The sequence below is a fragment of the Chelonoidis abingdonii genome, chromosome 3 (assembly GCF_003597395.2).
Source record: "Chelonoidis abingdonii isolate Lonesome George chromosome 3, CheloAbing_2.0, whole genome shotgun sequence".
NCBI lineage: Eukaryota > Metazoa > Chordata > Testudines > Testudinidae > Chelonoidis > Chelonoidis abingdonii.
The window spans coordinates 144761511-144789158 of record NC_133771.1 but is presented as its reverse complement, the minus strand read 5'-3'; the positions used below and the strand labels follow the sequence as shown (position 1 = coordinate 144789158).

The 27648-nt window shown below is 41.0% G+C and overlaps 1 protein-coding gene across 1 annotated transcript; it reads right to left on the bottom strand.

The window, feature by feature from the left end:
• On the bottom strand, window positions 1–25706 carry EXO1 (exonuclease 1). Its single transcript, XM_032771092.2, has 14 exons — window positions 25619–25706; window positions 25019–25192; window positions 22952–23071; window positions 20266–20389; window positions 18684–18821; window positions 17730–17942; window positions 15262–15449; window positions 15018–15114; window positions 13020–13248; window positions 10426–10675; window positions 7649–8138; window positions 6904–7008; window positions 1912–2105; window positions 1–379 (listed from the first exon to the last, which is right to left on the bottom strand). The coding sequence occupies exons 2-14, from the start codon at window positions 25177–25179 to the stop codon at window positions 235–237; spliced, it is 2454 nt and encodes an 817-aa protein (XP_032626983.1). The 5' UTR covers window positions 25180–25192; window positions 25619–25706; the 3' UTR covers window positions 1–234.
• Between the last annotated feature and the right edge of the window lie 1942 nt (window positions 25707–27648).

Below are 27648 nucleotides of genomic sequence, written 5' to 3'. Positions count from 1 at the left end.
AAAGGTTTTATTCTAGTCAGTATAAAACTGTACCTTTCATTTCAGTTTATATAAAAGATGACAAAAAATCTAATTCAGATAAATATACAGCTCACACCCAAAATATAGTCTTTTTATATTAGTATATGATATCCAGAAACAATTAATCTTACTCTGTCCCCCAACAATACATGTGCAATGATTAAAATGTATCCCACCAGACAACAGAGAGCTGCCTAAGCAAATGACATCAGTTCATTGGAATATTGCTCTCTGAACATGACTATACTCAAGTTGATTGAAGATTTCCTCTTCTGTTTCTGGAGTGAGCTGGATATTATCTTTGATTGGAGATAATGGGTCTGATGACTTTTTACAAGACGGGAGCTTTTCAGAGTCTCTGCAAAAAAGAAAACAAGCAAGGATGTACAATTATGCATGTTGCATTTTCTAATCACAGAACTATAATGTGTATGCAAGTATGAAGAAATAGAGGAATGGGCACAAGGTTGGAATTCAGGAAACCCAGAGTTTTAATCCCAGTTCTGCCACTGATTTGCTGAATACACTGGGCAAGTTACTTCAACTCTCTGCTCCGGCTGTCCTCGGAGGAAAAAGAAAAGTTACTTATCCTACAGTAACTAGAGTTCTTGGAGATGTGTTGTCCATATATATTCCCCTCTTGGTGTCCATGGACCTGTGCACTTCAGATCAAAGTCTTTTGGCCCACAGTGTCTGTTGGGTTCATGCATCCACCTAAATTGTCCTTGTGCTCTAGTACCGAGGGCATAAAGGATGGAGCTGGTCCAACTGCAACTCAGTTTCCTTCACCACAACAGAATCCAGATGGACTCCATACTAGTGAAGAAGGAGGGAGGGTCATGGAATACATATAGACAACATATGTCAAACAACTCCATTTACTGTAATGCATGTAGCTTTTCTTCCTTTGAGTGCTTATCCAAATGTATTACACACTTGGGGATTTACCAGCGGTAATTTGGTGTGAAAGTGGTGTATATTCAGAATCTACTTCAACAACAACAACAAAAAAAGATTGTGAATCGGTTCTGACAAAAGCAGCATCAGACCCTCACCACATCTACCAAGGAGTAGTGTTTATTAACAGTAGGGATTGAACCTCGAGTAATTGCTTAGCAGATGTCTGACGAGGGTATGCTTTGCAAGGAGGCTGCAGAAAGGGCCGGAGCCTTAATGGAGTGAGCCCTTATCTGAGCTGGGGGAGCTAAACTAACTAATTTGTAACAGAACTCAAAACCACCTGAATAGTCTCCGTGCTGATGTCTGACCCCTCATTCTGTCGGCCAATGCTACAAATAACTTAGGAGATGATCAAAAGGATTTGAGCCTCTGCAAATTAAAGGATAGGGCCCTACGAATGTGCCCTACAATTACAAAGCCTAGTCTCTCGTTTATTAGAAAGTGGTTTAGGGAGGAATATTGGCAGATGGTTTAAATGGAAGTCCATAACTACTTTTGATAAGAACCATGGCCACTAGGACCTGCGGGCAGCCGTGCCTGAGGAAGGTCAATGTAAACAAAATGTCTCATGGCCTGCCAGCAGATTACCTTGATCGGCAGCATCCCAAAGGCTCCCAACCCCTGTAGTACTGCATTATATGAAAGCACATTAAGGAGCTCTGTGTGCACACCAGCGGGCTCTACATTGACACTGGGAGAAAAGAGGCAATGTCTCATGTCCGTAGAGACAAGCGGGAATGTTTTTCCACTGTGTGCCTGCACACACAGTGATCAAAAAAAAACCCCAAAAACTTTCTTCTCACACCTTCAGGGTATATTGAGAGTACAGAAATACTGTTATTTGTCATCAGAATTCCAAAGGGGCTAGGGAGAAAACCAGGGCCGGGGGGAAGGAATCAACTGTTATAGTAAAGAGTTAAAGCAACTCACCTTCTAAATTGGAAGTTTTTCCAGAGATCACTGATTGTGATCTGCAGTCCTGGATTATTTTCAGCATTGTGATGATTTTTCTTCTGTGCACTTAGTAGTTTCTTGCTTAACCCACTGACTTTAGCTGGCATCAGTGGCTTGAGTTTTGTCACAACATGTGACCTTACAAAATTGGATCTATGCAAACCAGGAACCTGTAGGTATAAATGCTAAATCATTATAAAGCTCTGGCAGAAATGATCATGAGAAAACACTATGGGCTTTATTTATTTTACACAAGGGTTAAAATAAAATTGTTTTGCTGGAGAATGTAAGTAGTGTTTGCTTGTGCATACAGAAAGGCACTCAACTTGCTTTGAGGACATCAAGAGATGGAGAATCCACCCCTTCCCTGTTAAAAATTTCTGCCTAATATCTCATTTGTTATACATATATTTTTATTTCTAATTGCTGCCTTATCCTGCTACAGAACCATGATGGACTTTTAGCCAAAGTTTCCTCCTTTCTCCATTGTGAATCATACCTTTCGGTCACCTAATAAAAACTCTTCTTAAAGAGTGCTCAATTTTCTCCTAATAAATTTTCCTCAGCTTTGGGATATTAGCTCTTCTGAAGCAGCAAGTAATACACACACACACTTATTTTTTTTGGGTGGAACTGTCCTCTGTCTATTTTGAATATAATTAGGGCATGATCACTGGTCCCTACACAACCACTCAGTTCCAGTCCAGTGATTGATTCATCTTTATCCATCATAATAATGTCCAAAGTAGTTATCTCAAACTGAGGGAAATACCTTGTGTGTTAGAAAACCACCTATTTTTAGAAACTAATGATGTTTTATTAGTGTCAGACAAATGAATTACTGAATGTTATGCTTGTGACAAAGCAATGAAAATAATTTAAACCTTTAAGCACTAGGATTTTTGGAATTCTTCTGTAACTTTCTTTTTCCCCAATTCTTTCACTTTCGAGTTCTCTATCAAAAACTACACAAATCTGATGAGTCCTGTACAATGATAATTTAGTATTCACAAGGGAGGAATATGTAAACTGTTCAAGGGACTGATATTCAGGACTACATATATGTAAATACATATAAACAAACTGTGTTAAAGTTATTCAGGTTGCAAAGTCATGTGGCAAACAATAAAGGTATTAGAAGAAGGGTGCAAGAATATATTTTATAATAAGTAGAGTTAGGCAACCTAAATACAGGGGTTTCTAGCAGCTCACCCGCTCCTCAAGGCTGCTATGTAAATTCCCTAGATCTGCTTCTTTCTAAAGAATTCAGAAGTCAGTGTGAAGACACACACACACACCTCAAAGTAAAGCATATTTTACTCCTTCTTTTGCTGGGTCTAGATTAGCCTTTTTTAATCTAAAAATTTCCACTGTTGCTACCGCTAGTTCAGCTCCATCAGCAATAGCAAAAAGTGGTAATGCCATTGTAGAAAGAGCTTCAAGATCCTAGAGAGCCAGTTTTTATTATATATATGAATTAACTGGCTCTCTATGATATATATATCCATAATGACGATGCATGGATTAATCTGAAATTAGAATCACCAAGCCAGAACATATACATCGTGGAACTGGAAGGTATCAGGTATTGTCAGTTTGCCCACCTGGAAGATTACCCCCGCATACGCCCCCCCCCCCGCCCCAAAATCAATAAAAATTGTTTTTAAACAACAAGGATGCAAAATTGCTTTGAAAAGTATAACAATTGTGTTATAGAAACTTTACTTTCAGTCCAATCACAGCAGAATAATGGTAATATCTTAACACCCTCATAATGGGACTGATCCTGAATTTATGAAAGAGTTTTAAACCAGACTCATCCTCACTAATTAGGCTTTGTCTCTGTTCACTGATCAGTAAAACATTACTGTACCAATACCAAGGGACCCTGAGTTTCCTGAAACTTTTGGATATGTTAAATCAAAGGTACTTATTATATGGCTTCTGCACAATCTTTAATGCATTTATCCTCACAACAGCTCTGAGACACAAGGAAATATAGGTACGTCTACACTACAGGATTATTCTGATTTTAAATAAATCGGTTTTGTAAAACAGATTGTATAAAGTCGCGTGCACGCGGCCACACAAAGCACAATAATTCGGCGGTGTGCATCCATGTACTGAGGCTAGCGTTGATTTCTGGAGCGTTGCACTGTGGGTAGCTGTCCCGTAGCTATCCCATAGTTCCCGCAGTCTCCCCCGCCCATTGGAATTCTGGGTTGAGATCCCAGTGCATGATGGTGCAAACACAGTGTCACGGGTGATTCTGGGTAAATGTCGTCGCTCATTCCTTCCTCCGTGAAAGCAATGACAGACAATCATTTTGCACCATTGCAGACACCATAGCATGGCAACCATGGAGCCTGTTTTGCCTTTTGTCACAGTCACCGTATACGTACTGGATGCCGCTGACAGAGGCAGTACTACACAGCAGCATTCATTTGCCTTTGCAAGGTAGCAGAGACAGTTACCAGTCATTCTGTACCGTCTGGTGTGCCACTGTAAATTGGTGATTAGATGACGGGTATCAATCGTTCTGTACCATCTGCTGCTGTCATGGGTGCTCCTGGATGGCCTTTGCTGAGGTCAGCCGGGGGCACAAAGACAAAAATGGCAATGACTCCCCGGGTCATTCCCTCCTTTATGTTTTATCTAAAAATAGAGTCAGTCCTGCCTAGAATATGGGGCAAGTGTACTAGAGAGCCAGTGTACCAGAGAGCACAGCCGCTCCGTGGCAGATCCCGCAGAAATGATGAGCTGCATGCCATTCTAGGGGGTGCCCCTGCAACAACCCCACCCGTTGCTTCCCTTCTCCCCCAACCCTCCTGGGCTACCGTGGCAGTGTCCCCCCATTTGTGTGATGAAGTAATAAAGAATGCAGGAATAAGAAACACTGACTTTTTAGTGAGATAAAATGAGAAGGAGGCAGCCTCCAGCTGCTATGATAGTCCAGGTAGTACAGAATCTTTTCTTTAGACATGAAAGTGGAGGGGGGCTGATGGAGCTCAGCCCCCAGTTGCTATGATGAGGATGGTTACCAGCCGTTCTGTACCATCTGCCAGTCATTCCTACTTTTACCCAGGTGACCCCAGCCGACCTCACCTGAGGCTAGCCAGGAGCACTCACGGGATGATGACGAGGACGGCTATCAGTCCTTTTGTACTGTACCGTCTGTCACCGGGCAGGGGAGGAGAGAGGAGAGAATGCTGCTGTTCAGTGCCGCAGCACCGCGTCTACCAGCAGCATGCAGTAGACATAGGGTGACATTGAAAAAAGTCAAGAAATGATTTTTTCCCCTTTTTTTCATGGGGTGGGGGGGGGAATTGACAAGATATACCCTGAACCACCCCGGACAATCTGTGAGACCCTACAGCATTGGGAGTTCAGCGAAGAATGCAAATACTTTTCGGAGACTGCAGAGACTGTGGGATAGCTGGAGTCCTCAGTCCCCCATCCCTCCCTCCATGAGCGTCCATTTGATTCTTTGGCTTTCCGTTACGCTTGTCACACAGCACTGTGCTGTGGGACTCTGCATCATTGCCTGGAGATTTTTTTGGTCAAATGCTTTGGCATTTCGTCTTCTGTAACAGAGCTCAGATAGAACAGATTTGTCTCCCCATACAGCGATCAGATCCAGTATCTGCTGTACGGTCCATGCCGGAGCTCTTTTTGGATTTGGGACTGCATTGCCACCCGTGCTGATCAGAGCTCCTCGCTGGGCAAACAGGAAAAGTAATTCAAAAGTTTGCGGGACTTTTCCTGTCTACCTGGCCAGTGCATCCGAGTTCAGATTGCTTTCCAGAGCGTTCACAATGGTGCGCTGTGGGATACCGCCGGGAGGCCAATACCGTCGTTTTGCAGCCACACTAACCCTAATCCAACATGGCAATACCAATTTCAGCACTACTCCTCTCATCGGGGAGGAGTACAGAAACTGGTTTAAAAGAACCCTTTATATCGATATTAAGGACCTCGTTGTGTGGACGGTGCAGGGTTAAATCGGTTTAACGCTGCTAAATTCGGTTTAAACGCGTAGTGTAGTGTAGACCAGCCCTATTACTGCCCCTATTCTACAGATGGGGAACTGAGGCACATACAGATTAAGTGACTTGCCCAAGAAGGTCTCACGGGAAATCTGGAAGAAAGGAGTTGAACCCAGATCTTCCAACTCCCAAGCTAGTGCCCTAACCATTCCACAATCCACTCTCTCCTCAAAGAGCCATATGTCATTCTAATGAAAAGTACACAACAACATTCTGGAAAAAAAGCAAGAAATAGACTAGAGAATAATTCAGAAGGAAAGGAAAAGTTAAAATTTATTTACATGGAAAGCTACCCAATAACCACAAGGATTCACTATTATTACAATGAGTGCATTCAGCACTGCTGTGGTGCACAGATACTTGTAATTTTTTTTATATTTATAAAACAGTTACTTGCTAAAAATTAGTGAAAAATAAGGCTATGTCTATTCTAGCTGAAGATACCTTGTGAGTACTTTTCTGGCTAGAGTGGGGGGTGTGCAAGGGAAGAAAAACATACTTCTCAATAAAACCAGGCAAAGATCTGTTGCTTGTCTATTCATTTATAATATAGCTGTAATTTGTAATATGCACAGGAATGTAATGTTCTTTAAACCAGTTAAAATCTTAGAAGTGTCCTGGACTTTAGCGAAGGAACATGGTTAAAAGAAATGTGGTTAAAATCCCACAGCAAACCATGGGCATGTTAACGGTTCTAACCAGGGTTTATAACCAGGTCCCATTTCAGCTGTATTTATAGTATGAATGAGCACCAGGAATGACAAGTTAGAAAACTGCTGTCATGCCTTCTCTGGTTAGCGTATACTGGTGCCTGAAACCCAACCTGACTAAAGTCTTACAATGAGTGAGTGTAGTGGTTTACTCAAGATGTCAATCTTCAAAATTCAATGTATCATACATTAAAATTAAAGAAATGTTGTACCTTGCTCTTTAGCAGTGTAGGCTCTCTTTCAGTGCATACGGTGGAAAACGGCGGAGAGCTCTGAGAACTTGGATCATCACCTTGCTTTAGTCTGCAGTCAGATTCCTTTGCGACAAAAAATATTTTACATCATTTAGATTTTAAAACTGGCTTTTTCATAACACACACATACACACATTGAGTTTACAACATTTTAAAAGCTTTCCTGAGAGCCTCTGCTTGTTTTCACTGAGCAATACTGTGTAAACATATGCACATTGAAAGGGACTTCTTCAGTGATTGGTAAAAGCAGATTCAGAAATCTAAAGGCATTAGTCATCTTAATTTTACTCTTTTCATAAGCAGCAATGGAAAAACTGATACTATAAACTAAAACTAGGAATTATTTTTGGGAAGTTTTATAGCCTGCGTAATAGAGGTCAGACTATATCACAATGGTCCCTCCTGGCTTAGAATCTGAGAATCTACGAAAATAAAAGGACTGATTCAAAAAGCCAAATGTTTAACTAATATGCCAATCCGTGCTGCACAGACACTTCCACCATACAGACAAGTAGCTTTTGTCATTACAAATTAACGTATTCATAGGGTATTATTTTGAAGAGGAGAGTCAGATGGATAAATATTGTAATTAATGTGACCTGTTTGCAACGCCTCAGAGAGTACTGAAAATATTACCCTAAACCCTGATGAATTAGCCCACATTACCAGTACAGCTGAATTGAAACAAAGCTAATTTTCTTACTTCTGCATCTGAGTCTTTGTTAGACACCTGCGATGTTCTTGAGAAGTCCAAGCTACTTTCGGATAGCTCACTAGACCCTTGAGACTGCGAAGAACACTCAATTTCCTGTAAAGGGGAGGATTCTTCATCTGACTCATCACCTGCTGCATTGCTGACAGTATGTAATCTAGATATCTCACAACCCTGGGACGCCATTTGATCGTTTGTCTGTCGGTGAAACCGCTGTAACAGCAGCACGCCAGGAGATGGGCTGGGTGTCCCAGGACTCTCTCCAAGGCTTCCAGACCAACCAAAACAATTTCTCTGTGTTTCCACAGGGGATGATGAGAGAGTTCTTGTAAATTTTCCAGTCTCTAAACACTGAGGAACAGGATCTTCTGTTATAATTTTAGTTTCCTGGGCTTGATGATCCAACTCAACATCCTGTGATGGTTGGGCTGTTTCATTCTTTGTTGTACAATCAATCATATTTGTGGGATGGCAGAAGAACCTAACACACATAAAATGAAAGATACAAGGGATAAGGAGGTGTAGAAAAAAAATCAGTTTTGCAAATGAAAATGTCATTTTCACAATCACAGCAATTTTGTTTTGTAAGTATTATTTACAGCTTTATAGGTTCTAGCTCAATGGAAGCAGCAGCAATACCAGTCACTGTTTACTCTTTCAGTCATCCTACTGGAACTACACGAATCTGCATTTTGAGAAGAAGCCCCAGTGAGGTTTGCAAACAAGTAAGGCCATCGCAACATCACACTCCTCTCAGACTAGCAAGTCTACCTCTTTTCTCATGCCCTGGCCCCAATAATACTGGGTAAGCAGTAAGATGGAACTACTGACAGCCACCCCCATTCTTAGCTGGACCTGTCACCCTAGTGCTGCAGAGATAGTGGAGATGGGCAGATTAATTGCTTTTGTGGTTAAAACATGAGGCTGAGACTTTGGTTCGATTCCCAACTTTGTCACAGACTTGTGTTGACCGTGGCCAAGTCACTAGGACCTCAATCCTGAAAATATTTATGTATATGCTTAACTTTGAAGATGTGAATAGACCCATTGACTTCACTGGGACTACTCATGCTTAAAGTTATGCACATGGGTAAATGTTTTCAGGAGTAGGGCCTTAATCTTTCTATGCTACACTTCTCTACTTGTAAAATGAGAATAATACTTCTCTAATGCCCTGTGAGATATGATGATATCATTAATGAATGTAAGTAGCTCAGACAGTTTGGTAATAGGAGCTATATACATACGTAACTGGATGGATAATTTTGTAGGAGATTACTACAGGAGTGAGCTAGAATTCATCCAGCCCTTTCAACTTTGGCAGTTACTACTAGGGACTGCTGCCACAGCCTCATTTAAGCTCTCTCTGACACCGAGCTCCACCTTGGGGGAAAACAACTGGCAAACCCTGGTTTCTGGGGTGAGATGTCAAAGCTGGATGCTGTGCAATTCTAGCTCTGGTACAGCCTAGTAGAACCACAGGACCTCAGGGATATATTCGTTAGGAACTTCTTCTAAAACATGCTCGCCAACATTTAAGTGCAGTAATACAATTGATAAGTTAAAATGGTTTGCTTTGATATCAATTATGCATAACAGAGGCGCAGAAAATGAGAAGACTCTTTGCAAAGCTCAGAATCAAGTAGGTTGTGAATATGCTCTTCCAGAATGAATTTTTTCTATCCCTGGTATAACACTGCAGCTATTTTTAGAATTGCTATTGCATAATCTGAAAATTAAATACCATCAATTGCTAATAAACTTTTATATCTATAGTGTATTATAGCATGGAAGACTAATAAAAGAAAAATAATTCTGTTTTACAGCAGTCTTGTCGTACTCTGCAGTTACAGTCAAAACTAGACACTTAGCTATATGTCCCTAGTAAATTAGGCCGACTTCCTTCTTTTCCAGGATTAACAGGAAGCAATAACCATACAAATACAGCAAGAAAGCCCAACATCAGATGTGTAATGCCAGTTCACTGCAGCCACACATTGTCTACTTTAAGAAATGCATGCAAGCAGATACAAACAAGCCTCAAAGCCAGACTGACTAGGCTCTAGGATGTAGCCTGCATCCATGAAACTTGGTTGGGAGACTTTAGAATCCTTGTGTTGTGCCACTTTATATCCTCCTAAACTACTCAGCAGACTACAAGCCAATGGAAGACAAAAGTGGAAGTTGGATTGGGACCAATATTCTGTTAACCTTAAAATGAAGGAATTTAAACAATACGAAGCCAAAGTCAACTGGGATTTTCCACTTTTCTACAGAATCTCACAGATCAATCAATTCATAAAAAAAAGTGGAAACACATTCAAGTAACATTGCAGCACTAAGTGCAGTTAATACACATCACAGTCTTCACACTAAGTCCAGTGCTTAAGGAGGCTGCGCGGTTCAGTAAATAGGACAGTGGATTAAGTGTCAGGAGACCTGGGTTCTACTTCTGGTTTCACTCATCTGCTGTTTGACCTTGGGGAAGTCACTTCACCTTTTGTTCAATGGTTTCTGCTCCCACCTTTTGTACATCTATTGACATTGTAAATTCTTTGGGTGTGAGAACCATCTCTCGCTATGTGTTTGTACCATGCCTAACACAAGAGGTCTCTGATCTCCATTGGGAGTCTTGAAGCACTATTGTAATACACATAATGAACAATAAAAATAGGAAAATTGCAGTGTTAAATTCTTAGTATTCCATAAGAATTTAATCTTGACATTTTAATATTATATTACTCATTAAAATGGTGATTTAAACATGCCTGCTTCTAGTCCCTGGAACAACAATAGCACCACTCTCTTCATTTTTCCTCTGAAGAAAGGAAGCAAATTTGTTCCTGACTTTAGGTTGGGTGTTTGAGCTCTCTTTATTGAAAGAGTCCCCCGAAGCATGAATCAATGACACTGCAGAGAGACACTTCTGTGGCTCGCCATCTCCACTGTTTTCTTTCTTGGGCTTTTTCGCTTTTGAAAATGAATATTGATTCAACAGGTCCCCATCCGACAACTCTTCTAAATAGAAAGAATACAGTTCTTGTTAAGTTTAATATCACTGTAGAAATGTCCTGTAGAATGAACTCTCCCAGCTAGTAAGAAATGAGTTGAATTGAGTGTTTTGCCATTTACCATTGTAACAAACCTGAAATGCTGTTAATTTCCGAATGGTGTAGACATTTAGGAGATTATGGTCTTTAACACAAAATGTTGGCCAGTAAATTTATACTTGTCTAGTGCATGTTCTTACAAATAACTCACTACAAAGTGGCCTGTTTTACAAATCATATTAGGATAAAATTCCAAAAATTACTACTACTTCTCATTTATAAAAGCACTGCAAATGCAGAGTATTTTCTCAGAGTAAGAAGCATTACCTGCTTCATTGAGTACATAAACAGAGAGAGATGGGGACAACGGTTTAGAAAAAGGAGGGCACGAGGAAACTATTAGTGAGGAAAACAAGGTAGAAAGGATCACTGAAAGAAATGGTACTGAAGAGAAAAAGAGGTCATGTGCTTGGATAACAAATACTGAAAGCCTGTTCCAAGCATGACAGGGGGTCTAAAACCAGGAAAGGGACAAAGTGATCAACAGAGACAGCACTGAGAGAAGCATATGGAGCTAATGAGGGCTGAGATTTAAACAGGGCAAAAATATATAAGGTCTTGAAAGTGAGGCTAAGGATCTTGAGTTCGAAACAGTAAGTAAAAACAGGCCAGTGAAAAGATGCAAGAAGTGGAGAGTAAATCTACCTGGGAAGCAGAATTTTTGATAACCCAGAGAGGAGAGGGAAGAATGTCACAGCAGACAAGACAAGTAGTGACAAAAGCTTAGCAGACGCATAGATAGAAAGAGGCTGAAGCTGTGATAAATGAGAGGGCGAGGGGAGGGGGTGTAAGCCCTTTTATATACACCCCGCCAGCCAGTAACTATAAAATCCCTTTTAGTAGCTGTTCTCTAATTGCTCTACCTTTAAAAGGTTAAAAAGTCTCATTGCTATGCATAGGTAAAAGGAAGTAAGTGGGCACCTCGCCAAAAGAGCCAATGGGAATGCTAGAACATTTTAAAATTGAAACAAGACCCCCTTTTGTCTGTCTGTGGTTGTTCTCCAGAGGGAGAGGCAGACAGGGCAGAGCTATGCTGTAAGAAACTTGGGGCCAGGTATGAAAAATCCCAGGTGTTTTTGTTTTATTTGCAACTTTTAAGCTGGACCTCAAGAAAGCTATTCTTGATGCTTAATCCTTGTAGTTACTTTTTAAAAAAATCTAGCAATAGCTTGAGTTTTCAGATTTTTTTTTTTTAAATAAAATTTACCTTTCATAAGAACAGGATTGGATTTCTGTGTCCTAAGAGGTTTGTGCACATGTTTTGTTAGCTGGTGGCAACAGCTGATTTCCTTTGTTTTCCCTTCTTGGCTCTTCCCAGGCGGGAGGTGGTGGTGGTGAAAGGGCTTGAGGGTACCCCACAGGAAGGAATTCCCAAGTGTGCCCTCCTGGGCTCTTAAAGGGGTTCTGAACTTGGGTGGTGGCAGCATTTACCAATACAAGGTCACAGAAAAACTGTAACCTAGGGAGTTTAATACAAGCCTGCAGTGGCCAGTATTAATTTTTAAAGCACTTGCAGGCCCTCATCTTCTGCACTCGAAGTGCCAGAGTAGGGAATCAGCACTGACAGAAGCCGAGGAGACAACTCCACAGAAGACACCAGATAGACCACGCAGAGTAAGAACAGAGAAGTGCCATTTTCACTTGGCTAGCAATAGCTTATTAGTTACCTTGGTAAGGGTAGCTTCAGTGGAATAGAGAGCAGAAGCCAGACTGAAGAATACAACGGGAAAATTGGAAGAGGGAGAAAAATTCCCAAGGCAGTGGGAATAGACAGAATGCTCAAGGAACTTGGAGATGGAAAGTAAGAAGGAGTAGCATATATAATACTTTTGAGAACTCCTCTGCATGAATCCTACCCTGTGACTGATAGGATATTTTCTAAGTGCTCATGAGCCATTATAAAATGAACTAAATACAAACACATTTGAAATAGATTTTTAAAAATAATTTTAAGCAATGTAATTAAACATGTGGCAGGATGAGATTTCTAATGAAATGGCTTAACTTTTGAAAATCCAAAAGCAAATCAGATGAAACCTAAATATTACTGACAAGCATATAACCACAACAATGTTACTTAGTTTTAGTATTTTGTCTCCTCCGTCTTGGAACACATTTAAACACATGCAAAATTCTTCATATAAAAATATACTGGAGATGGAATTCTCAAGCTCAAGTCTTCAACTCAACTAAAAAAAAGGTTCTCCTTTTTTCCCTTTCTGACCTGATAATTTTTGTGTAAAGACACATACCACTTCTTGATCTTTTGACTAGGAGTTCCTTGCTTGGAAGTTTCAGGCCTTTGATACTAATTATCTTCTCAATGCCTTTGGTAATCGATTTCTCTAGCACACGTGTGGTAGATGTGGTAATGTCTGTATTATGACCAGGCTTGTAGTTTCTGCTCCAAATGCTGTTTACACAGTCTGGTTTCTGACTAGCAGCTCTATCATTCCAGCTACGACTTCTTGGCCGTGAAGGCTACAAAAAAATAAAAAGGAGAGAGAGAAAAAAAAAAACGTGTTGGAGAGAAAGTTATTCAACCTAGGATTCCCTACACTTTAGTGTATCAGGATGATTTGACATTTATACAGCAGCTATGATAGACATATCTGCTGCTCATTCACATTTTCAAATACTCCCCATATAAATTAATTTTTGTGTTGCCACATCCTTTTCCCTTCAGTGAGGTGTGAATGACTGTTAGTCTAAGATAGATATAAAGAAGCAGCACAATCAAAACAATTTTAATTTCTGTTAGAAAAACAATTAATTTGAGGAAATATTTTTATTGAGTTAAATACAGTAAATGTGACATCCCAATCATTTTTAGAATTATATTTGAACTAGTTACTTCCATAGGTAGGCCTTTAATTAATCCTTTCTGAACCAATATGGAAATAGATGTTAAAAAGTCAGATGGTTTGAAGCAGTTTAAGATTTTTAGTTTGTGCAGGACAACTAGGAGTATGGAGACTTAAGTAATATTCCAAGTAAAGTGATGCTGTCTTTCCTCTCCAGACACCTAGGTACAAATTTTGCATAGGATAAAAATAAGTGCAGGGATTCTAGTGTAATCCTCAGAATACATACAGCCAAGTCATAAAAAACACTAAAAATGTGGCACAATAATATCTGCTGAAGAGTTTCCCAGGACTGGGAAAGGGGCATCTCAGGTGAGGAAGGAAGAACATTGGCAGTACCTTGGAGAAAAGCTGACAAAATGCCATTTTCTTTCCATTACTGTTAGTCCTTCACTTTCATAAGCAATACATTTCTACATCAAAATGAAGAATATAAACACAGATTTATTTTTGCATATGCCCAATATATATATTTCCCTTCATTTACTCAGACCAGGTGATTCTGGCAATCCTATGTCAGCTGCAGATGTCACATGACAAAAGATGCCAATGAGGATTATCTGTTCTGGATGTTCTAACCAATTGATTTCCTTGTCCCTTTACCATCCCTTGTAAACTGAAGAAGTATGTTTCCTTTGACCAAACCAAGGTTAGTGGACCCTTTTTCAGCATTTATGCTGTGCAAGTGCCATTTCAAGATTTTTGCACCACAACCAAGAACCTTAATGAAGAGACTGGAAATTCCTGGTATATTCAAGTCTTGACTAGCACCAGAAAAGCTTGACTTTGCTATCTCACCAACAGTCAGAGGAAAGAACTACAGTTATGCACACAGTAGAAAGCTGGAAACATTATAAAGCAGATTCTAGCTCTGGCAGTGCATAAAACAATGCACCTTAAAACTACATCACTTGATTTACTTACTATCTTCCCCTTATAACTTCAATTGTAAAATGTTTCCAACAGCTACCATCACAAGAATTGGTATATTTAAAAAGGGTTTAATTTAGGGCGGTCAATTAATCACAGTTAACTCACGCAATTAACTAAAAAAAAATAATCTTGATTAATCACACTGTTAAACAATAGAATACCAATTGCAATTTATTAAATATTTTGGATGTTTTTTCTACTTTTCAAATATATTGATTTCTATTACAACACAGAATACAAAATGTACAGTGCTCAGTTTGTATTATTTTTTATTACAAATATTTGCACTGAGCCTTACTATTATTCCAGACTCCTTATATACTATATACAACCGTCAGAACACCAAACCAGCTTACACTCCTTGACACAGCTGTAGGTGACTTTCAGCCATACTTCCCCTTGCAATTCCAAAGGTATGTCAAAACCCTTTGTTGAAGGTTTTAAAAACGTTACCTGTGAAGCCTCAGGGTTGTAGTCATCAATTTGTTCCAGTGTATCGATATTTTTATTGCCAAGAGCAATTTGAAAAGCAGTATCATCACCAATATGTCTAAGTCAATCAAATTAAGGGGATATAATCAACTGATCAAACAAAAGCCTCCTCTACAATAATGGAGAAAATTATAAAGGAAAGGAAGAGAGGAAGCCCATTATGCCACACCATTTCCTACATAATATGCCAGTGCACAAAGGATACCTCCCTGCATAAAGTAGTGTTTCTGGATCAACGTTGTCATCATAAGCATTCAGAGGAACAAGCTTCCTCTTGACTGGGTCAAAAACCAATTGATAAAGGAAAGTATTATTGGCTCGAATAAATCCCTCTATGTACTCTTCCGATACAGTTATATTCATCTTCAGGTACTGCCCAATTTTCTTAATAACCTGTCAACAACAACAAAAATGTTGCTTTCTTGTCACTTCCAGCCAAAGGAGATACAATACTATGCATGTCTTCAAAAGTATTAATCCAGATATTCTTGAGGAGATACTCTGTGAATATATGGAATGTTGTTTTGAGCAGAGCGCAGAAGGAGTGGGTGGAACACAGTAGAACAGCCTTCCCAGAAACATATATAAAGACAATTTTATATCCAAATATCCAAGAAGAAGTACTGTCACTACATGGAAAGCTGTTAGCACAGTGGAGAAGGAATGGGTGGAGGAGGAATGTAATTGAACAGCCTTCACACAAACATGTATATATGGACAAATTGTGTGTGCACACACACACACACACACACTTTAAATTAGCAAACAAAAACCTACATTTAGTGACATTTGAGGTTGTGGCAGTACACATTCTATCCATCCAAAACCTTAAAAGCAGGAAAGTAAGAAGTTAACAGAGAGGGACTTGTGCATTCCTTTCCACGTTCATATTCCCTGCCACACTATTAATAACATGCTCCAACCCTGCATAAGGCTTTCATTTCCATCTCTAGCAGATATGATTAGCAATATGTACCTCATCTTATTAAGGTTTTGCATTAGAGTGGGAGTTTGATGAAGCTGAGGTATAACTAAATTTATCCTTTATTCTGGTTCACCCTCCTCTCTTCCACCTTCCAATACACAAAGCTAAAAATATTAAATACGACAAAAGGCAGGCTCTTAAGCTTTCAGAAATCCTTTGCTAGTTATTTTTAATCAACAAGAATACTGACTTAATATTTAAATAGTTTCTCCAATATTATTTTTATAGATAGATAGATGATAGATAGATAGATAGATAGATAGATAGATAGATAGATAGATAGATAGATAGATAGATAGATAGATAGATAGGAAGGATTTAGGTACTTGTTTGGTGGTTCCTGTGAAGTCACTCATTGGTAGTTAAGTTGTGAGACAAGTTTCTTGAGAAGGATGCATTTCAGTATATGGGCAAAATTTACCCTCAAAAAACCCTCATGTTTTTCAGTTTAGAACACCAAACAGGTAGGGCAGTGAACATATTTTGGAAGTATGTTTTCTGCATTCATTCCAATTATTTTCACGATAACTCACTGCAAGGAGAAATCTGAATGCTGTTTCACACACTGTTGGATCAGTATGCTTACTGCTCAGTCACTGGCTTGTGATATTTACAGCTGAAATATGAGATATTAGCAAACAACAGCTTTTCAGGTGCAAATTTCACTAAGCTAGGTATACTTAGTTTTGTTTGTTTTTTTAAATACTGGTTTGCCTAGATAGTGGAAACTGTGATTAAGCAATGGAAAATCTACAAGATTTCGTTCTGATATTAAGAAAGCTTAATGAGCAAGTCAAACATGTGCTACCAATAAATCTGTGAAATAGAGAAAAATAGCACTTCTTAAAACCTCCAAGATCCACATCAAGCAGCGCACTTACGCAAATGCTTAACTTTAAGCAAATGAGTAGTTCAACTGAAGTTAACAGAACTTTGGTTTGCTAGAATAGGACTACTTTGCCTTCAAAACAACACTGGTGAGGTTCCATGTTTATCATTCCTTAAGAATTCTCTTCTTCCATATTGCCCATAAGAAATTAATATATAAATATGAAGAAAATACGATTCCAAGATATATCTATTCTCTGGATCTCTCAATGTGCCAGGTTTGCTTTAGGTATAAGCTCTGTGGGGAAAGAACGGTCTTCATTTTTTGTGTCTTGTAGTGTCAAATACTTTTGCCCATGATAATGATGAAAAAATAAGCAGACATCACTTTGAATACACGTAGGGAGCAGAATAAGAAGGTGCCACTTCTTCCACAAAAGAATCACATTTTAGGTAGTTGAATCTGGCACAGTCTGAAACCAATTTAAAAGCTGTGGGCTGGTTTTCTGGGAATGTGACACAAGGAGTAAATAAATGATAGCATGAAGGACAGTCCTTTAGGTTTTGAAAAATCTGTCCACATGCACTATATATTCTTGAAGAATCAGAATAAGTCAGCATTCGTTTTATTTAGGTGTTGAGACACAGTGCTCCAATGCTTAAGCCGTTACACTGTTTTATTAATGAAACACACCATTCTCCAACATCAGTGAAATCTTTCCTTTGATAGTTTCATCAAAATGCAGGTAGTTAAGGAGAACACCCTTCATGACATCCAACCCCTCAAATTTTTTCAATAAAATGTTAGTCATATATAAAGGCTTTAGAAATCCTAATACACAAATCTGAGCATACATTACCTTAATAATATCAGGATTACTGGCTAGTTTTAATAGCTTGCATGCCTTAGCTAACCCAATTCCATGAAGTGATGGAAGGTAGTCACAACCAGAAAGAATGCACATGTAACGGAACTTCTCTTCAGTAAATGCATCCCCAAGCTGTTTACACTTTCCTAGTCGAGCCTGATCGATCTCGAGTCCATTTCCAAACTTGTCAATTTTCAGAAACACCTTGAAATAAGAGAGAGCAAGTAGTAACATTAATTCTCATCTCATTGTATTTTATGCACATTGGCGAACTAAATTGTGTTTCCCCCTCAAACATTTATTCCATTATTAGCGTGTGATGTTTGCCTTGCCTATTGCACTTGTTTTCAGAAGACTAAATTCTAGAAGGCACAGTGTTGCTTGCTAGAAACTCCACAGCTAGTAGAGGAAGTATGTGTTAGTGTGTGTTTTGAAAGGAGCCAAGGAACAAAAGACAGCCTTCTTCAAAAAAAGCTATGGATAGGATAGTCTAGGATGGGTTGTAAGAGTCAGTGTTGTGGTCAAAAAGTTGTGTGTAGGCTTCCTAATCCAGCAGTAGCATCTGAGCATACATCTATTTGCAGATTCCTGCTTCTAGAATATGGACACGCATTAATTTTGTAATTATTGGGTGTTTGTTGTTTTTTGTTTGTTTCAGTTCATATTCCAGAATATGAGCACCTTTGGCGCAGGTGTTTTGCTTTCTGTTTGGAAATCATGTACTACATTGTGGGCACTACTAAAATAAATATTTATTAGTTTGTGGCACTTAATGGAGAATCAACAAGATTGAATTTGATCCTTAATTTCTGTGTTTCAGTTTCCTTATCTGTGACAAGACAATAATTGTACTTACGTACTTCACAAGTGTGTATGGAAAATTAGTTTGTACAATGCTTTGAAGATGCAAAGTGAGATGTAAGGGCTATTTATATTTTTCATTACCTTTTTACACCCAAAAGCCAGAAGATCTGAGTCCTCTGTAATTATAGCTTGTACTATGCCAGTCTTATTAAGATAGGCCAACTGAGCATCAGCTTCATATGGAGCAACAACACAATCAACTCCTTGGGCACGGGCAGCCTGTACACAAACAACAGTGTAAAGAGAACAATGTAAGAACAATGTAAGAACTCAATACTATTATTATTGAACTGCAGCAGCATCTAGGCTTCAGTCAGATTTAGGTCTTATTTTGCTAGGCATTAGGAATACAATTTTCAAAAGTGCTTCAGTGTCTTAATAACATTCTGCATTTTCAAAAATGACAAGTACTTAGGAGCTAAGTCTCATTGACTGTCAATGACACTTAGGCTCCTAAGTCACTTCTGAAAGTGGAAGTTAAGCAGTTTTGAAAATTTTATCTTGTGTAAGCATATTGTAACAATAGTCACTACTACAAACAAACAAACAAACAAACAAACAAACCTTCCAGTCTGAAACCCCAATCTTGCAAATCACTGTGTTGGGACACTTCCCATTGAAATCAATGGGCCTACACGCCATTTGAAGGATCTAGCCATAAAATTTTTAAAATAAATGATTTCAATTTAAAAACAAACATTTGTTTATAAATAACATTTCCTACATTGGCCTCCAACACTATCCACACTCATTGGATCTGACCACAACTGTTTATGCTTCCAGTCCAACCATATTTTCTGCTCAAAGAAAGAGCATCTGGACAAATATAAGACTGATGAAACTCTTCTGTGACTGAGAATTTCAAAGATTTCCTAGGCCATTTTTTAAGTGATCATTATTTTCCTATATATAGCTGTCTGCTAACTATTAAAAATACAAAACTGTACTATTTCCTCCCTGTCATTTATTAATACCAGTGATACTCGGACTGAGGCTCCCGAGCCACAAGTGGCTCTTTAATGAGTCTCCTGCTGCTTTTTGCAGCACATATTAAAACACAGTATGATTTAATTATTAACCAATCTAAGTTATTAACCAATCAGGATGCTTTTACTATGTTATTAACCAACTGTAGCTGATAAAATAATACTTAGTCATTTTGTTGTGAGAATAATAAGATTTCCCGTGTCATACTGCTTAGATATGAATTAGTACTATAGTAAATGAAACAATGAATTCACATGACGGAGGCTATTTTGGGTAATACTGATTGCGAAGTTGGTTCCCGAAGCACTGAGATCTGAGTATCACTGATTTATGCTAAATGTCAGATGTGAGAGGATATTCAATGGTTTAGTTAAAATTGCGAAGATATGTGTGAATGACTGTCACGTGCCAATTAAAAGAAGTCTGGCATAATGAAAAGCAGAGTTGAATATGGTAGATTTATCTGTCTGCTGTGCTGAACAGCCAAAAATGTGCCTAGCACATATATCAGGACATCTTGTACGATTATATGTTGAGAGACAAGTTTCGTGTAAATATGGGCACGGAAAAGCAATGAGAAAGATATAAACATAGCAGAGAAGCCGCCAACAAAGACTGTCGATGTCATTTGTAAACCTACAATAGAAATAATTAACAATATAAAATAATTACTTACTTTGATAACTTCATGAGCCATAGCATGGGTAACATTAACACTGCGCCCAAAACAGTCTCTGGCTTCTGATAACTTCCCCTCACGAAGTAATTGTTTCCCCTTCAGAAGATTAGCCTGTCGTTTCCTGCAGGTAACAAAAAAACCCCACCTCCCTCATTATATTATTGTTCCACATCTACATAGTACCATAGTTTGCATGACACCTCATGAAGGATTAAGAGGGACACGGTTTCTTCTCCAAAAAGGTCATAAACTATGTTACACAAATGAAGAACATGAAGATATGAAAGGGCATAGGAAAAAGGGGTGCAGACAGATACAAATAATGACAAGTCATTTTGTAGGAATGCTTATAAATAGTAACACATTGATGCAGAGATTGAGGAAGAAGCAAGCAGCACAGGAGTTGAGATGAACAGAAGAAGCGGGTTTTGAAGATGGTTTCAAAGGAGAATGAAAATGTTTTGACACAAGAGGTTTGGGAGAGAGTCCTTGTATTTGTGGATACAGACTAACACGGCTATCCCCAGTACTTGAGACAGTTGTCTTTCCTCCCAGATTGAGTCCAATACCACAAATTGACTATTTTCCAGATTGAGGAGGCACAGACCTCATGAGATTTAAAACTCTTTGGGGCCAGGACCATCTGTTTGTTCTGCATTTGAACAGCGCCTAGCACAGGGGTGGGTACACTTTTTGGCCCGAGGGCCACATCAGGGATTCAAAAGTGTATTAAATTGCTCCCCGTAGCAATGTGCTACTTAAGGTGTATTCCTTATGGCTGCCAGTCCTGGTGCTCCGATGGTAGCACATTCCTATGGGGAGCAATTTAATACACTACACCTGGCGGCTCTTGCAGCCATGCTGTCCGTCAGCTTGCAGCCCTGCCACCCAGAGTGCTGGCGGCACAGCGAGCTGAGGCTGCGGCTTGCGGGGGAAGGGCCGGGGGCTAGTCTTCCCAGCTGGGAGCTCAAGAGCTAGGCAGGACGGTCCCACAGGCCAGATGTGGCCCCGCAGGCTATAGTTTGCCCACCTGTGGCCTAGCACAATGGGGTTCTGTCCATCACTACAGCTCCTATACACTACCAGAGTGCAAATCAATAATGAGAATAGCTAACCTAGCAATATTTGCAAAAATTTAGGACAAAATGTAATGACATCAGCTCACAAGATACCAGCATTATCAAATCAGAATCTGAACCCAAAACCCAGGCCTGAATCAAATCTTAATGTAATGCAGATTGAATAATGGCCTGTTGACCCATTGCTAATAATTAAGGCTAAGTTTCAGTCACAGGTATTTTTAGTAAAAGTCATGGACAGGTCACGGGCAGTAAACAAAAATTCACAGGTCCATGACTTTTACTAAAAATACCCCTGACTAACACTGTGGTGGGGTGGGAGGAAATTCGGGGGGGCCCAGCAGGTACTGAGGAAGGAGGGTGCAGCCTGGGGAAGCGCCACAGGTGCTGGGGAAGGAGGCGCAGCCCGAGGGGATGCTGCTTGGGAGGGAGGCGCAGGTGCGGGGGTGTGAGTCACGGCCCAGGGAGCGCTGAGGGTGATGGGAAGGGGGTGCAGCCTGGGGAAGCTACGTAGGGGGTGAGTGGGGGGCCCAGGTGCTGGGTGGGAATTACAACCCGGGGGGGGGTGGGGGAGGAGGAGAGGGAAGAACAGGTGCTGAGGTTGGTGGGGCTGGGGCAGGCTCCCTACCCAGGTCATGGGAAGCGGTGGCCCTAGCTCCATGTGCTGTCTCTACTCCACCCCAAGCCCTGGTTCTGCAGCTCCCATTCGCTGGGAACCACGGCAAATGGGAGCTGTGGGGGCGATGCCTGGCTGCTGGCAGAGGCAGCATGTGGAGCTAGGGGAGCTGAACTCTGCCGAGCTAAGCAGCAGCCCCAACCCCAAGCCCCCCAACACCAAACTCCTGCTGCTGGGGTTCCCGAGACTGCCTCAGCAACAGCCAGTGCAACTGACCCGGGGGCTGCCCGAGCTGCTCAGGTGGCTACTGGGGCAGCCACACGGGGCTGCTGCAGAAATCATGGAGGTCACGGAAAGTCACAGAATCTGTGACTTCCATGATAAACACAGAGCCTTACTAATAATCATCAACTACCTGTACTCACAACAAACTAATTCTACAGTTCTGATCTCACTGGACAAACCAGAGGTACAACTACAGAAGATGTTTCGTATTACAAGTTACTGAGAAGCTATTGCTCAGAAGATCTGTTTCTCTCCCCTCCCCACATTTATAAAAGATTTCAGTTTTTAAACAGCAGTTCTATTGAAAAAAATTCTCAACAACAGGATTTTGGGGCTCAGTATTGAAATAATCATTACATTACACCAGTGGTTCTCAACCTTTTGTACTGGTGACCCCTTTCACATACCAAGCCTCTGAGCATGACCCACTTTATAAATTAAAAACACTTTCTTATATACACCACCATTATAAATGCTGGAGGCAAAGCAGGGTTTGGGGTAGAGGCTGACAGCTCGCAACCCCCGATGTAATAGCCTCTTAACCCCCTGAGGGGTCCCAACCGCCAGTTTGAGAACCCCTGCATTACACTGCAAGAAGTGTAGAAACTAAAGTAATCTTTGATAAGTCAAATTACCACTTTAAAAAATATGAAGCATAAGCACACAACTGGTATAGTTTGTCTGCAAATTGATCATAACTTACTCTCTTCGAGCTTTTTCCACTTCCTTTTTAGAAGGCAGGATACATCCATCAAATACTAGAATTGGCTTGATCCCAAATGACAAGAGCATATCAACAAGTTTCATGCAGAAGACTACGTATCTGTAAGAATATATATATTTATTTTACAAACTGTGAAAACATCCATTGTTTGACAATGAAGCTTAAACCTTAAGACCACCACATATTTCTAACTTGCAGGAAAAACAAAAAAAGTTGATGATAATTAGCATTCAAGGCGGTCAGTGGGTTATAAACCTTTTTTTTTTAAAAAAAAAAAGAGCAGAACAGAACACACATATTTTTACTACAAAGAAGTCCTTATCTCCTGTCTCCAGTGAAGATCAGTCCACTATGAACATTATTGTCTGTTATGCTGCTTATTCTTCTATACAAATAATTGTGCTTCTGAAGAATAAGTTAGACTTCACTGCAGTGCCAAATTGTACAGCATTTTGTAAACTATAGCATAGATAGCTCACAGGCATTGGGGAGATAGAGTTCATGATGCCCAAATGGAAAGGGGATGCATATTCCATTATCCTTTCCTGAAACTCAGCAAATGAGCTTCTGGTGGAGCTTTATGGTGATTACGGAGTGATGGAAGCTTACCATCTATGTTTATCACTATCCACCCATCACTCCAGATAGTGGATAAATGCCTGTGCTAAAACTACATGAAGCAGCATTAAATTTGGGAATTGGGATCTGTGCCCATATCCACCCCCTCCCAGAGAAAGGAGAGGTTATTATGATCAAGAGCAGGGTATAAACCTGGCTACAGAGCAGAACTGTGAACAACCCTCAGATGGAAGGGAGGACAACGCAGCAGCCCAGAAGGAACAACCCACCTTTACTGGTCCCCAAGCCCATCTTTTCTGAAGAAAAAGATTTCTAAGAGATTCCAAGCTTAACCTTCCCATGTTTGTTCAGTCCCCTGATCTCACTGGTATTTCTATGGAACTGTACAATTTGGTCCAGGATGTGTACACAGGAATTATTACATTCTTACAGATGTAGCTGCCTGTGGCTGAAAAGCAGCAGCCTTTATACAGCACTGAAGGCTATATTATTAAAACTGCATTACAGCATTTTTGACAGTCGTATAATATTTGACCACACAGTTTTCTCTAACACATAATATGGGAAGCAGCGAGAGCTTTTACCGTGGAATTGCTAGAAACGCTTCTTCTGATGAGATAGATACTAGAGTAACAATCATCAAAACCTGGACCAAAAGGAACTGCTATAATATACACCATCTATGAAAGAGGGGTGAGCAACATCAGAGCATGACAGAGGTTTTGACTAACACCCAAAATAAATCAAGCTTAGCCCAAACTGCCTAGTTTTGACTCATTTCCAGTCAAAAATCACTTACTTTAATAGGTATTTCAACTTAAAACAAAAGCTTGCCTCCAACTCTCCCAGAAGGTTTGTGAATCTTGTAAACAAATTCAAAAGCAGGCATATTTTTTGGGATTCATTATGAGCAATGAACAATATATAATAATAAATATATGTTGTGCAGAGTACTTTCGTGCAGGAAGAGATTGATCTCATTCACAATATGGGGTGCCAGACTTACTAAACATTGTTATGTCACTCTAGTCACATAAGATTGTTTATGAGCTGTCATTTTTGTATCAGATGGCATACTGCCAGTGGCACAAGTTGTATTATAGCTAGGATACTTTTTATTTTCATACAGTACCTTATAGATGTTATTCATAAAAGGCTCATTGAAAAAAACCCTCTCCTGTTTGATTTTTTAAACTTACTTTTAATATAAGCAATACCAAAGAGAATGTGTGTGGGGGGGGTGTGTGTCTTATTTTCAGTGTTTGTGTATTTGACAGCAATTTGTATATATAGACTCAGTTTTGCTATTTCTCCATTTGTGCATGGTTATAAAGCCACAACAATGAAACCCTATCAGTCTTTAAAAAAAATAAAAGAGTTAAAAGCAGTTTCAAGTTGGCAGAGTACCCTTACTTTGTTAAAAGGCTGAGAAACTCGGGGATGGGGGGAGTGTCAGTGCAAGCTTACTGGTCAGTGGGTTCTCCTTTGGCTAGTTTTTCAGCACAAGCATAGGCTCCTTTGTGCAGCCAGCAGTAAGTATCCACAGCTACCACTTGTCCTTTATATTTCTTCACGTGAGCGGGTTCAGCTGCCTCCTTGATGAACTGGAGGAGGCCGTGGATTCCCATGGTGTTACTTAAACTGGAATCAGGAAAGAGGGAAAATGTGACACAAAACACGTTTCCTCGCCCTAGGTTTTAATCTTTGCACAAGGCCGATCGCACGAGAGGGCAGGCAGGCGATCCAGGGAAAGAAAAGCCCCTGGGACCAGTGCAGCCTGCGACGCTCTGCGACTAGCAACAGAGCCCCGGGGTACAGCGAGATCCGAGCTTCGGCCACCCGAGGCGGCGGCGCTGCCTTTGCAGGGCCGAGACCGGCCCCCTGGCCCAGCGCACGCGGGCCCGGGAACAACAGCCCCGCCGCGGAGGCCGGCGCCCCTGGGGAGCCGGGGCCCCGTGTCCTGCCTCGATCCCGGCCCCCGGGGCCCTGCCCGCGCGAGGCCCGTTGGCCCCCGCGTGACCCCCTTCACCAGCCCTGGGGGACCTTGTCCCGCCCCGTCCTCGGCACCTGGGGGCGTTCGGCGGAGTCGCGAGACGGTCCCTGCTTCCGTCCGCTCAGCCGCAGGGCGCGCGGGAGCCTGCAGCACTTTCAAGCTGCGCGCGCTCCTAGCCTCGAGACTCCGCCCCCCGCCCGGGGGGCCGCTGGAGAGCGGGCTGATGACAGACTGCCCCTCCCAGCATGCCGTGCGGTGCCGGCCGGGCATGCGCCGGACGAGCGGCGGAGCGTTGCAGGCTGGGATATGTAGTCCGCACTGGGCTGCAGCTCCAGCGGGCTGTGGCCGGGGGTGCTGGGCACAGGTGATCAGAAAAGAGCATCAGCTGGGCCTGTATTGTTAGGCGCCCGCCAGCCCCACGGGGAACGTCTGGCCCGCACCGCACGGCCCCAGGCTAGCCCGGATGTAGAGAGGAGCGCGGAGCGGCCGGGGCTTAGGGTGTAAATGTGCCCCACGCAGCTTCCTGCACCCCAAACCCCCTCTCCGCCCGTCCCCAGCAGCAGCGTCGCTCCCCTGCCTGGCCAGAGCCTTTCCCTGTGGCACATCGAGATACCTACTGCAGGGTGGGGGCAGCCTGCTTGTCTCTGCAGCGTGTAGCTACAGGTACCTTGCAAGTGCTGCTACCAGGGGTATGCAGTATAGTCCCAAGGCATTGGGTTAATTGGTTGCACCATCCCACCCCTTAGCTCTCCCCAGGCGCGCACACACAATGACCACCCAGTACAGTACCTGGGGGAGGTGGGCAAGATTTTTTCAAAAGCTGGGGGGAAACAAGGAATTAAAAAAAAAATTAAAAATGGAAGAGGATTATTTATAAAAAGTTGGACTTTTTCCTCTTTTTTTGACTAGCTCTTGTGATCCTCCCAGGACCAGCACAAAATCTAGCCCATTCCTGTCATCAGATCCACATGGGCCACACTGGAGCTCCCTCTGGCAGCAGATGTCTGGCTGCACACTGCACAGATTGTGTTGCAGGGTCAGAGCCCCAGACAGTCCCTGCCCTGAAGATAGTAAGGACATTTAAAAAGGGGTAAGTTTGCTTTTTGTCTATCAGCTTTTAGAGCTGCAGAGTAATGTGCACAAACGTGCAATCCTGAGGAGCAGAAACATGCACTATTGACAGTGAGGGGGTGATGTTTCCCTTATCCGGATGTCCACTTGTTGCTAGCATATAATGCTAGAAAATGTTTAAAGATGAACTATTAAGGAATTAACTTTTTAGTTATATTATGATCTTGTTTCTTAATCTGTTTTGAATCTTTACTTCTACAGTTAATATATTCTGAGCCACCATGTAAGATTTTTTGGAATTTTCCAGGAGGGAAAGAATTTAAGTAAAAATAGGGGAGGAGAACACCATAGAAATAATTATCATATGTGGACATTCATCTAGTACCTATAAAAGGGACAGAAGAGGCCCTGCCAATCTTGCTCCCAACCCAGAGTGCAGAAGTAGAAATCCCCCCCCCCCCTTCAAAGACTGCAGGAGGGACAAGAGAGGCTATTATGAGGCTTTTAGATACTTTCAGTAATTTAGGCACCATCTGATTAGATGTCCTCTCTACTTGTTTCTCACCCAGAATCTATTTTAGTGTTGCCCCGGGACAGAAAAGAAGCATTAGGTCCATAATGGTGGACTATGTTAACTGAGGCATCTGGACATAGGGACAGAATGTGGGGATGGTTTGAAAGAAATATTTTTTAAATTGTAGATTAAGATATGTAACCGTGGTGTTTCACTTATGCTGCAGGGTATTAGTTTTTGTCTGATCTATGTCAGTTGAAAGCTCATCAGGTCAGTGACCTTGCTTCTTCATCAGAGCTGGGAGAAAGAGTTCTGGTAGCCATGGTCCGTTGGAATAAGTTACTGATTCTGATTGCAGTATGTAACTTATTATAGACTCTTTGGCATGATGTATCCTTCCCAAGAAGTTAGAAAAGGTTTGGTATTTCAGTAAAAGTTTCTTGCATATACTCATTGCTCATTCTGAAATGGTTTTGTGGATTAAAGTTCAAAGAAGTAATATTAATGACTACATATTTA

What these genes read in the sequence shown, in the direction of transcription:
- EXO1 (XM_032771092.2), bottom strand. Translation starts at nt 25,179, where the DNA reads ATGGGAATCCACGGCCTCCTCCAGTTCATCAAGGAGGCAGCTGAACCC. An exon ending in ACAACCCTGAGGCTTCACAG is followed by an intron (nt 13,249 to 15,017) that starts GTAACGTTTTTA and finishes ATTTTTTTGTAG; the next exon opens with CCTTCACGGCCAAGAAGTCG. An exon ending in AAAAACTTCCAATTTAGAAG is followed by an intron (nt 380 to 1,911) that starts GTGAGTTGCTTT and finishes TCTTTTTTGCAG; the next exon opens with AGACTCTGAAAAGCTCCCGT.